Genomic DNA, 12,310 nt, shown 5'->3' with positions numbered 1-12,310 from the left:
AAAACTTAGAGGATATTTTATGTAATTTATATGTTAAAATGTATGTTAAATTTCTTTTTTAATTTTTTTATTTAAAGCATTCCATAGATAATTAGAAGAACCGTGAGTGAATGAAAAAAAATGCCTCTGTTTAGTAAATCACACAAAAATCCAGCAGAAATTGTGAAAACTCTGAAAGACAACTTGGCTATATTGGAAAAGCAGGAAAAAAAGACAGACAAGGTATGGAGTAATGAAATAACAGTATGATTTTTAAAATGTATTTATTCCAAGAATAAAACTAATTGAATGGATGATTTATGAATCTTAGAAGTTGACTCTGTGTATTGGGAGACCACCCATCTGTATTGTTGGAAGATCTCTACTGTGCAACTTCTGCTCCAGGTTTTCTATAGGATTCTGAACAAATCATTTATCTCCCTAGTTCTTAGTTTCCTTGTTTTTTAAAATGAAACTTATCTGACTCACTGAAACTTTGAAATCTTTTCTAGTCCTGGTTAAAATTTCTAATATCATATGTCAGCATGGTCTTTAATTATATATTTGAGTTTGATTATTTTTAGATTGTTGGCTATAGAAAGATCTTCTTGAGGTGATCTGTGGACCAGGACCTCCCCCTCAATGCCCACCCCATTTTGTACCCCTGGGATTGAATCTCGGAATGTTAACTTAAAGAGGATCATTTGCTTGCTTTGGGTGCATTGTTTATACCTAGAATTGTTTCAGGAAAATTTCTTAATACATTCCTGATATAGCTTATGTTTAGCTTTTCCCAAAAGTAGTTAAAAGAGTCCCTAATTCTTCTATAAGAACTCAAGATATAAAGGGCTTAGAACAACTTTTGTGCCAAAGGAAGTACAGGAAATACACAAGACTCAAGTAGGAACCTGTAAACAAATATTGAAAACTTTTGATATTTCGCAGTTTGGATTACCCATGAGACAACTTCCAAAGTTTATGATGCCCCAGAAATCTCTTATACTATGGGAAGAAACCTGCATATAGGTATAGTCTTTCCCTTCTTTCCCCTCTAGAATGCAGATCTGCTCTGCTTTGTGCTGGTATTTCTTCTCAAGATCCACGAGATATCACGAAGAGATGAACTTAAATTCTTGCTCATTTTATGGAACCCAGAGTGATATGGCCCCTACAAAAAAGATGCCCATACCCACATCGGAATTTTAATTACTAAAGCATTTTAGAAAGGTCTTCAAGACTACTGGCATTGTATCAAAGACCTCTCAAAGAAAATATTACAAGAACTCACTATAGAACCAAACTCAATTATTTAGATTACAGAAAAAGTTAACTGTTCACTCTCAAACATGCACCCATGAATTTGTTCAATAAATATTAAATACCTATCATGTTCAATAGAAAACACTGTGATATAGTGAATAGAAAGCTGGCTTGGGGTAAGACCAAGAGGCAAGTCTTACCTCTGATACTTATTGGCTCAAATAAGATCCTGGGTAAAAGCTGCTTAACTTCTCAATGATCTGGGTTAGTTTTAAGAAGGTGAAGTACTGAGAAAATGTTGATCTCATGGTCCAGACTTTTATCACTTAAAAGTTCCCTGTCCTAATGAAATGAGGCTTTGCTTCTTCTGGGATTGTGTCTTGAGCTTCCCTCTCACTACAGTAGTTCTTTATGTTTGGATCCTTTTTTTAATTTGCTCATTCTTCTAGCCTTCTTTTTGACTCTGGACTTTAGGTAAGGTTCTGCTCATAAAAGACAGCTTGCTGGAAGTCTGGAGTTCAAATCCAACCTCAGATAGTTATTAGCTCTATGATCCCAGGCAAGTCACTTAGCTTCTTCTAATTGCTTACATTTTCCTATTCCTTTCATGTCTGGCTTGGACTAGATAACTGTCAATTTCTCTTCCATCTCTCAAATTCCATGATTCTTTAATTTGGAAGAGAAACTTCGCATGTCCCTTGAGGTCCCTCCCTGTTCCCTTTAGGATAAAAAATGAACTCCTTAGCTGGGAATTTAAAAACCTTCCCAGCCTGGTTCCTGCCTTACTTCCTTAATAGAATCTACCTTGCTCCCCTTAATGCACTTTATAGTCCAGAAATACTGGCCTACTTACTGTCCTTTGATGTAAACATTCAGTCTTTGCTTTTGTATGAACGGAACTAAATGCCCCATGGTTTTGGAGCCTTATAAACTGACCTGTCTCTGAAAAAAGCAGAGCATTCTATAGCATACTCCCAATTGCCACCCAGCCAGCCTTTGATAAAAGATCTCCAATGAAGGAGAACTCCCACATCCTAAGGAAACCCTTTCCATTTTTAGATGGTTCTGATGATTTGAATTGTTTTCATTATAGCCAGCCCAATTGTCTCTTGGCAGCTTCTACCCATTGCTCCCATTTCTGTGGTTAAATAAAAGAAATGTTACGATTTTCATATTGGAGGAAGATTCTCTTCCCCAGTAACAGCTCTTTAAATCCTTGAAGATAGCTATCATTTCAGTCAATCCATTAATAAGCATTTATTAAGCATTTGTTACATCCTAGACACTACGCTGGGTGATAATAGAGAGAATGATGAACAAGGTCCTGTTTTCAAAGAGCTTATATTGTATTGAGGAAGATGAATACATTTAAGTATATATAGAATACGTACAAGATAATAAACATTACCTGAAAGCAATTCCTTAAATACAGAAGGCGAAGGAGAGTAATTGTTGATGATTTTGTGAGTATGAACCTGGGTAACTAGAACAATGGCAATATCCTTGAGACAGTGGAAAGTTCAGAACGGTAAGTTTAGAGAGAAAGATCATAAGGTTTGTTTTAGATAGTGTCTGTGGGACACTGTCAGTCTTCCCATCTGCAGGGTAAATATTCCTAATTCAGCCAATCCTTACGTGCAAGGTGCCTATACCTTATCATTGCCCTTCCTGAGATGGAATGTTCAAGAATGACCACATATCTTTTATCTGGGGAATGATGAGGACCAGGTAGAGCAAGTCTATATCTCATTTTGTGATTCCTGGAAGATGTATCTTGCTCTGTACAGCCCAAGCTCACAATGACTTTTTGGGCTCTCTTTTCACACTGTTAACTCACTTTGAAATTCCAGTCCACTGAAACTCACAGAACTTTTTTTAAGCAACTCTCTCACCTCCTTGTTATCACACATCATGGTCTCATCTACATGAAGTGTTCTGAGCTTATTTTTGAGTCTCTTAATTCAGCTTTAAAAAGCCATGTAGCTTTTGTTGTGCCTTGCTTTCCCCACTGGCCTTATCTCATTATGAGCTAACATTATTAAAGTATCATGCCATACATTTTTATTCACTATCTGTTACTTGCTTTTGTTTCTGTCTTTTGTCTTTTCTTTCTCAATCAATCACAAAATCAAAGTTCTTTGGATTCCTTGTTCATCCACATATACATCTTCAAGCGTCTCCCTGATTTCTTCCTCATAAACTTGTTTTTGTGTTCTTATTTCATTCTTGAGAATTTTTTCATTTTGAGGGCTGATAACATCTGTAGACTGTTAGTGTATGGGATCCTTCTCATCCTTCCTCTGGGCTCTAGGGTTCATATCAAACCATGTTTGGTATGCTATCATAAACTCTGAGGGAAGTGGTCACTTTTCCCTAAGATTCCATTCTTACCTGTTGATGTGAATCACAACCAAGCTAAACATTCCCTTTATTATTTTCTCCATCTTTTGAAATAAGTGGTCATTAAGAAGAGTAAAATAAATTGTTAATTTCTCTGCTTTGGACAAAGAGAGCTTCAGCAGAGATTTGGATAATTGAAGTTCCTTAACTCCCCTGAATCATGCCAGGCTTATAAGATCTGTCTCCTCCCAGTCTTTTCCTTTTTGTTCACATAAACAGTTTACACTTGTTTCTGTTTTTGCCTTTCATTTATCTTCAACAGATGTTCTCCCATCATACTCTTCTTTTGGTTCCCAAGTTTTCTAACTGTATAAATCTTATTCTTATGAGTATATACTCTTAATGTTTTCAGTGTTATCTCACTGACCCTTCCTATTACCTATCCTATTTCTGTTCTTCCCTTAACAATACCTTTTTAAATCCTTAACTCATTTCAAGATTCAACTCAGGTTTTCTTTCTTGATCCCTATAATTGTATTTTCTCCTCTTCTTGAGTTAATTTGTGTTTATTCATAAGTTTAAGTGTTGAATCTTCACAGTAGACTAAAAAGTCCTTAAACTCCAGAGATTATGCTTTTGATATTTTTCTCCTGAAACTTGCAGTTTGTTCTTCATTCTCAAAGAGGACTATAACATCCAATGGCCTCTTTTATCTGGTCACAATAATAATAATAATATCAATCTGAGAGAGGAAAATCCTCAGGGTTTCTCTTCAAACAGAAATAATTGCCATTTACATTCATTGTGAACCAATTAGGATCCAAACAATGACTGACTGGGGCTTGGTTTGGGACTTATTATTTGCCAATCAGTGAGAGCCACAGTGATTTGAGATTAAGGCATAGTTCTCGAAAGAAAGAGAAAGAAAGAAAGAAAGAGAAAGAAAGAAAGAAAGAAAGAAGAAAGAAAGAAAGAAAGAAAGAAAGAAAGAAAGAAAGAAAGAAAGAAAGAAAGAAAGAAAGAAAGAAAGGAAAGAAAGAAAGGAAAGAAAAGAAAAGAAAAAAGAAAAGAAAGAAAGAAAGAAAAGAAAGAAAAGAAAGAAAGAAAGAAAGAAAGGAAAGAAAGGAAAGAAAAGAAAAGAAAAGAAAAGAAAAGAAAAGAAAAGAAAAGAAAAGAAAAGAAAAGAAAAACCTAGTCCATGAACCCCCAAGATATCTTGCAAGGTTTCAGAGATCACAAATTTACAGTCGTTTGTGCAAAGCTATGATACCCTCTGTGGACAAAGGAAAGAGAAGAGATAGAAGAAATGGATGTTTCTTAGTCCAGCTGGCTGGTTCCAGTTGGGTCCCCAGTGGGGCAGCTCAAAGAGGACTATGACATGCAAGTGAGTTGGATTTAAGAGAGGGAGGGTTGTGCAAGGTCACCTGCCTCAGTTTTTCCTCTACTGCTAACTGGGTGCAATGGTCAGATAGAGAGCAGGATGACTTAACACATAGTAGGTATCTAATAAGTGTTTTTTTAATTTAACTAGGAAAAAATGAATTTTGGATGGCCACTTGTCAGAGTTATTGTGAATTAAGACAAAACATTTATTAAGCAGATGGTATAGTGGCTAGAATACCAGGCCCAGAGTCAAGAAAACTCATATTCTAGAGTTCAAATCTGACTTTAGATGCTTGCTGGTGGTCTGACCTTGGGCAAGTCCCTTAACTATGTTTGCCTCACCAGCATCTCTGCCAAGAAAACCCTAAATAGGGTCAAAGAATCAGACACAACTGAAAAACTTTTTTTAAGCCCCTCCTAAATGCCAGGCACTGTGTTCAGTGCTGGAGATTCAAATACAAAGAATGAAACAATCTCTACTTTCAAAGAGCTCATGTTCTAACATGAGAGACAAAAAGTAACATTTATCATTACAGATTGAGTGAAGAAAATAAATGCAAAATGGATGACTACAAGTTGAGGAGAGAAGGCACACAGCTGGGGGAAATCAAAAAAGGCTTCTCACAGAAAATGGTGCTTTCACACTGTTTTAAAGAAAGAGAATCTATTGAGGAAGAAAAAGAAGTGCGTTTTAGATAGGAAGTCCAACCAGTGCAAATATGGGAAGATGGAATCTCATGTATAAGGGTTAGAGAAAAAAAACTGACTGGGTTACATATTGTAGGAGAAGGAGGAAGGAGGTTAGAGTTTGGGGGAGTCATGTCATGAAGCTTGAAAGGCTAAGCAGAAAAGTTGTATTGTATCTCAGAAGAAATAGTGAACTACTGCAATTTAGTGAGTAGGGAAGTGAAACAATTATAACTACAAAAAATATTTATGTTTTGGGGTTGTACCAGATGACTTGATACCATTTCCAATTTTAAGATTATATGATTCCACAAAAAGAAAAATTGAATGCTCTGGGTTTCTTGAACAGAGTTGAAAAAATAATTGGGTTTTTGGGGTTGATAACAGAGGAGGAAAATGCAGTGGCAGAATGGTTTGTTATGATAGAACTATGAATGTTAAATTAATGTCCTAGGAATTAACCTTGAAATTCATCATTCTTACTGGATGAGATCCTAGTATTAGAATAGCCCTTAAAAGTTTAACTTTTAACCCTCTCTAGACAGAATAATCCCTTCCTTTTGATGATTACCTTATACAATTACTTTTAGTTATGAGAAGTTCACAATTTCATGAGGTCATTTTTGATATTGTTGAATAGATCTTATTGTTGGGAAGTTATTCCTTTTTTTTTAAAGCTGAAATCTGCTTTGTCTGTAGCTTTTACCTATTGGTCCTAGATGTGTACAACACATCAAGTCTTCTTTAAGTCTTCTCTTTAAGCTAAATATTCCATTTATTCAGTTCTTCCTTATATGATCCATGTCATATGACATAGGTTTCTTCTCTAGGAATTATAGGATAAGCAAGGTTATCAAGATTTCTTTAATAAAGTGTTGAGAAGTGAGCAGAGTTTTTCAGATGTTATCTGACTAGAAAAGGGTAAAGTAAAATAATTCCTCTAGTAACTTGGACATTTATTCCTACAGCCTAGATTTGTGTTAGCTTTCTTAGCAGTCATATCACACTGATTATAAGCAGTTAAATTTTGTTGTCTGAATATTTCATTCCTTTTAAAATTTAATAATTCTTAACGTGTTCTTTGATTACCAGGCTTCCGAAGAAGTATCTAAGTCACTGCAAGCAATGAAGGAAATTCTTTGTGGTACAAATGATAAGGAACCACCCACAGAAGCTGTGGCTCAGTTAGCCCAAGAACTGTATACTAGTGGACTGCTTGTAACCCTGATAGCTGACCTGCAGCTGATAGACTTTGAGGTAAGTTGAGATATCTATCACAGGGGGTCACTTGAGTGGTTTAGTTTGAATATGATAGTCAATTAATCCCTTGTGACTTCCTAATCATTAATTTGTTTCAGTTAAACAGATTAAAGCTGGGGAAAACTCAAATCTCCCATAACTTTTTACATCGTTATATTACCTTCATGTATTATATATAATTTACTATTAGTAAGCACTAATATTAAACTGAAGAACTATTTTCAGTTTTAAGTTTTTAATACTTTCCTGGACTAAAAGAAAACTTAACAAAAAACAAAAACCCAAACCACATAGAAATAGAAATGGTAAGCTCCTAACTTAGTAAATGCAGACACTGTCCTACATGTCACGTAGTTCACCTACTTCTCTCTGTCTAATGAATAAATGCATTTCAGCTTACTGAAAAAAAAATCCACTAGTTTGCAAGACAGGAGTCTTGGTTTATTTTGCTAGTTCAAATATTAGCTTACTGTTAAGACTGCTGGCTTGTGTAACAAGTAAATCTCTGTAGCTCAATTGAACTCTCAGACATGGAGAGATCCTAAACAGATTTTATCAGTAAGTTCTCAGCATATGGTTTTATCTATTACCTACCAATCATTTACCAGAATATTCAAGCACCAAATCATGGCAATAATCTATTGAACCATATAATTGAGAGTTAAGACTTCCAAGGCTAGATTTTTAATTTTTTTGAAATCTTCCTTAAATTAAAAAGGCAAACACTTGCCTTCCTTCCTAAGATAATTTAGGAAAGTAAATAAGAAAGATAAAATAAATAACCATTATTGACTTAGAGTCATCATTATGAATATCCTTTATTGTGATATAACATAGATGAGAATGTGGCACAAGCAATACTTTATCTAATAGAAGATTTGCTTAAAATAATTTACTTTTATAAAAGTGCTCAGTCAGATGCACCTATGATTGACCAGGCAAATAGCATTCAAATTAATGTTGTCAATCTGCTTCTTGATATGCCTTCAGTCAGATTTCTCCCTCCAAAGCCAAATTTTGGGATCTTGAAAATGATGAGTTATGGAGCAAGGAACGAAGCTAAGCTAAGCAAATAAGGGACAGAGGGAAGGAAAGGAGAGAGAAAAAACTATATAAGATCAAGAAAGAATAGACTATTTTAAAAAATAATAGTAGATTTTTTATTTTTCAAAATACATGCAAAGTATTTTTCAACATTCAACCTTCTGCTCCAAATTTTTCTCTTTCCCTCCCCATCTCCTTTCTCTCCTAAACAGCAAATAATCCACTATAGGTTAAACATGTGCAATTTTTCTAAACATATTTCCACATTTATTATGCTACACAAGAAAAATCAGATCAAAAGGGGAAAAATTAAAAGGAAAAACAAGCAAGCAAACAATAAGAAAAGAAATGAAAATACTATGTTGTAATCCACATTTAGTTCCCACAGCCCTCTATCTGAATGCAGATGGCTCTCTCAATCACAAGTTTATTGGAACTGGCCTGAATCACCTCATTATTGAAAAATACCAAGTCCATCACAGTTGATCATCATGTAATCTTATTGTTACTCTGTACAATGTTCTCTTGGTTCAACTCACTTCACTTGGCATCAGTTTGTGTAAATATCTTCAGGCCTTTCTGAAATTAATCATGCTGATCTTTTCTTATGGAACAATATTCCATTAAATTCATATATCATAATTTTTAAATTTAGCAATTCCCTAACCAATAGCCATCCACTCAGTTTGCAGTTCCTTGCCACTACAAAAAGGGCTGCTACAAACATTCCACATGTGGGTACGTTATCTTTTTTTTTAGGATTTCTTTGGGATACAGACTAAAGGATCAGATGTTCAGTTTGATAGCTCTTTGGGCATAGTTCCAAATTGTTCTCCAGAATGATTGGATTAGTTCACACTTCCACCAACAATGTCTTAGTGTCCTAGTTTTCCCACATCCCCTCCAATATTTATCATTATCTTTTCCTGTCATCTTGGCCAGTCTGAGAGGTGGGTTTTTTTTTAAAGTGGTAAAACTAATTTTCTTCTTTTAATTGATAAATTGACAGCAGAGAAACCAAAACTCAAAAAACAAATTTCCAATAACATTTATTCCCTGAAAACATTTTTAAATATAATATAGATCATGTATATGTAATACAATATGTAACAAAATAATATAGATTATGTATGATCTAATAATGGGTTAATAATATAATAACATATAATAATGGATTATTCTAATTGATTGATTTAGATCAGAGGTCCTCAAACTACGGCCCATGGGCCAGATGCAGCAGCTGAGGATGTTTATCCCCCTCATCCAGGGCTATGAAGTTTCTTTATTTAAAGGCCCACAAAACAAAGTTTTTGTTTTTACTATAGTCCAGCCTTCCAACAGTCTGAGGGACAGTGAACTGGCCCCCTATTTAAAAAGTTTGAGGACCCCTGAAGATTTTCTCATATAGCTGGTGAATTATCTCTGAAGGTAGTTCTGAAAGAATTCTAAAACTATTTTGAACGATGGTAGCATCATTTGAAAGTGAGACCTTCCAAGAGCTATAAAATTTATGTGGTTGATTAGCAAACATACTAAGGATTAGAGATTTGAGAGTCCCATTACTTTATTACACTGGATTAAACTTTTATAATGGCCAATAAAGGGGGGAGAAAGAAATCAGTACATACTGTGACTTTTACATTCCATTATTATAACTCAGTGCTCAGGTTACATGGCTAAAATAAAAAAGCATGCCAAAGTAGAATTAGGATAAAAATTCCATAGTGTGTCTTAGTTCAGACCAAAAACACTGAGATTTTTTTTTTTACATTGTAAAGTAACAAAATAGTGAAGAACAAAGAATTAAAAATCCAGGGCATTAAAAAAAAGAAGAAGAATGTTTTGGAATTGGAAAAAATATATAAACATGAAAAGAAAAAACACAAATAGGGATTGGCTTATGTTTTATACTCTAGAGCAGATATGTTCTGCATAATGTCAGGTTCATAATAGCTTACCAAGTACTGATTAAATGGTAGCTTAAGAAAACAGGAAGGCTTTGTGTTTAAGTTTAATAGTGACTAGTTACTTGATCTATAATATCTATGACTGCTATTAAGAAATTTTCCAACAAACAAGTACAATTTAGGCTCCTCATATGCCTTCTCAAGGATTCCTGTGAAACTACACTGGAAAACCTCATATTGAATGCCTACTACTTGCAGGGAGGATACTGTGCTGGGTAGTAAAGACAAGAACACAGAGAAAAATGTACCTGCCTTTAAGAAGTTTATATCCCATAGGGGAGATGGAGAAAAGAGGTAGCACACACATGTATGAAGACAGATGAGTAAATACAAATTGTATATAATTTGAAATAATATTTTATTTCAAGGAATAACCATTATAATGGTTACAATAATGACTAATTTCTAATAGCTGGTTATAATAACAGCTAATTAACATGAAATCTGCTAATACCTGAGGGGAATCAGAAAAGGCTTCAATATAGGCTGATCTATGTAATGAGAGAAACTAGGGATTCCAGGAAGAAAGGTGAAAAGAGTACATTCCAGACTTAGACAAAGGTATAGGAGTGGGAGAACATTACATGTGAAAAACTACCAACAGGATAGTTTGAAAGGAAGAGTAAAAGGGATTGATATGAAATGACTGGACAAGTATGCGGGGGCCAGGTTGTAGAGGGCCTTAAATACAAGATGAAAATTTCATATTTATTTTAGAAGCAATAGGGAACCATTGAAGATATTTGAGTAGGAGAGTGGTGGCAGTGATGGTCAGGTATTTGTTCTAGGATGATCACTTTGTCGTCTTTAAAGAGGATGGATTGCAAAGGGGGAGAGAGTGAAATATTTTTTTGATGCTATATCTTTTTTTAATCCTTCAACTACTGAATCATTTTTATCATTTTTGTGATTATTATGTTACCAATTCATTTGATTTTAGGTATTTTATATGGTATAAACACATCATTTATAGTTTTATGCATTTTATATGATATAACTATGTCATTTATACTTGATTAAATAAAATGGTTATGGTCTATTTTCCACTATTAAGTTGCAGCACAGGTTGCTATTTACCCTCTTTTAGCAAAAAAAAATTTTCTTATTCATAGAGGGACCTTTATAAATATATGTATATATGTGTATGCATTTGTGTGTGTGTGTGTGTATATGGATAGATATAATCAAGCAAAAGAAATTCCCTTTTAACTATGTTTTAAAAATGCTTCATTTTGTGCTTGTACCCTTGAGTACATCACATCTCTATCTGGAGGTGGATAGCATGTTTCATATGAGTCCTAGAATTGTGCTTGGTTACATTGTGAATACCTAAGTCAGATCTTATTATTAGTGAAAAATAACAACTGAAAAAATATTAACTATTACTTATTTATATATCTACTTTCCCATTCATATAAAAAAATTTTGAGTATCTGTACCTATTAAGGGCATCCTTGATGCTACTATTTGTATAGAAAAGGTAGGTTTTCAGAAGTAATATAAACTATTTCTTTACTATCACACAATAAACTGAAAGTTGTAGAAAAGTCAAGCTTCCATTGCTTATTATTTGTTGATTATGAAAAGCTTTTTGTTTATTAGAGCAAAATGCAATATTAAAAAGATCTCATCTGACAAGGGGCCTCCCATGTATAAATCAAAATTGTTCATGATTCATTGAAAAGTATGATAACAATGACAATCTTATTTAGTAATTCTTTGATCATTCATGTTAAATAATTATAGTTCACCAGTAATATTAGTCACAATAATGGAGTATATCTAGTGCAAAGTCCCTGCTGAAGTAGGATTCGCCATGGATAATAACATCCTCCAGTTGTTTGCTGCTGACTGTGCTTGTTATATCAAGCCCTAGAACATTACAGAATTCCCTAAAAGAGATCTGTAACTACTCAAGAGTTTCCCCTAACTACCTATAAAAGAAAATTAAGTGGATAAAGAATGTAATAAAGATTATTACAGAGTTAAATGGGCATTTGTAAAGCCTGTCCATCAGTATGTATGTTTGGGACAAATAGTTCAAATGGACAGTTATTTGGACCCAGAATTAAATAGCAGAACAATAGACTATTGCCTTTGAGAAATTACAAAGCTCCTTTAATGACCCCAAACTTCTCTCAAAAACAGAGGCATATTTTTTTAATGCCAATATTTTACTGGTGTTATTACATAACTATGAGTCAGAACACTCCAAGAAGTTAAAAATATGTATCACACAAAAGGATTATGGAGAGATTTGTAGAGAATATGATCAAGTTGCAATGTAACAAATAAAAAAAATTAAAGTATTGAAGTAAAGATTGTCATCAGGAAAATATGTGCTAGAATACAAAGTAGACTAGTAACATAGTGTGATTATCAAATAGGCA

General features: G+C 34.0%; 1 protein-coding gene across 3 annotated transcripts in view; it reads left to right on the top strand.

The window, feature by feature from the left end:
- Positions 1 to 12,310, top strand: part of CAB39L (calcium binding protein 39 like) — a 150,547-nt gene that overhangs the window by 84,020 nt on the left and 54,217 nt on the right. For all 3 annotated transcript variants that reach the window (XM_051987354.1, XM_051987353.1, XM_051987355.1), the window contains 2 exons: positions 78 to 222; positions 6,742 to 6,906. In XM_051987354.1, the coding sequence (XP_051843314.1) occupies positions 121 to 222; positions 6,742 to 6,906 (267 nt within the window). In that variant the 5' untranslated portion in view covers positions 78 to 120. The remainder of the gene's footprint in view (positions 1 to 77; positions 223 to 6,741; positions 6,907 to 12,310) is intronic.

Source organism: Antechinus flavipes, chromosome 3 (assembly GCF_016432865.1).
Source record: "Antechinus flavipes isolate AdamAnt ecotype Samford, QLD, Australia chromosome 3, AdamAnt_v2, whole genome shotgun sequence".
Classification (NCBI taxonomy): Eukaryota; Metazoa; Chordata; class Mammalia; order Dasyuromorphia; family Dasyuridae; genus Antechinus; species Antechinus flavipes.
Note: the sequence above shows the minus strand (reverse complement) of the source record. Positions and strands in the feature narration are given on the sequence as shown.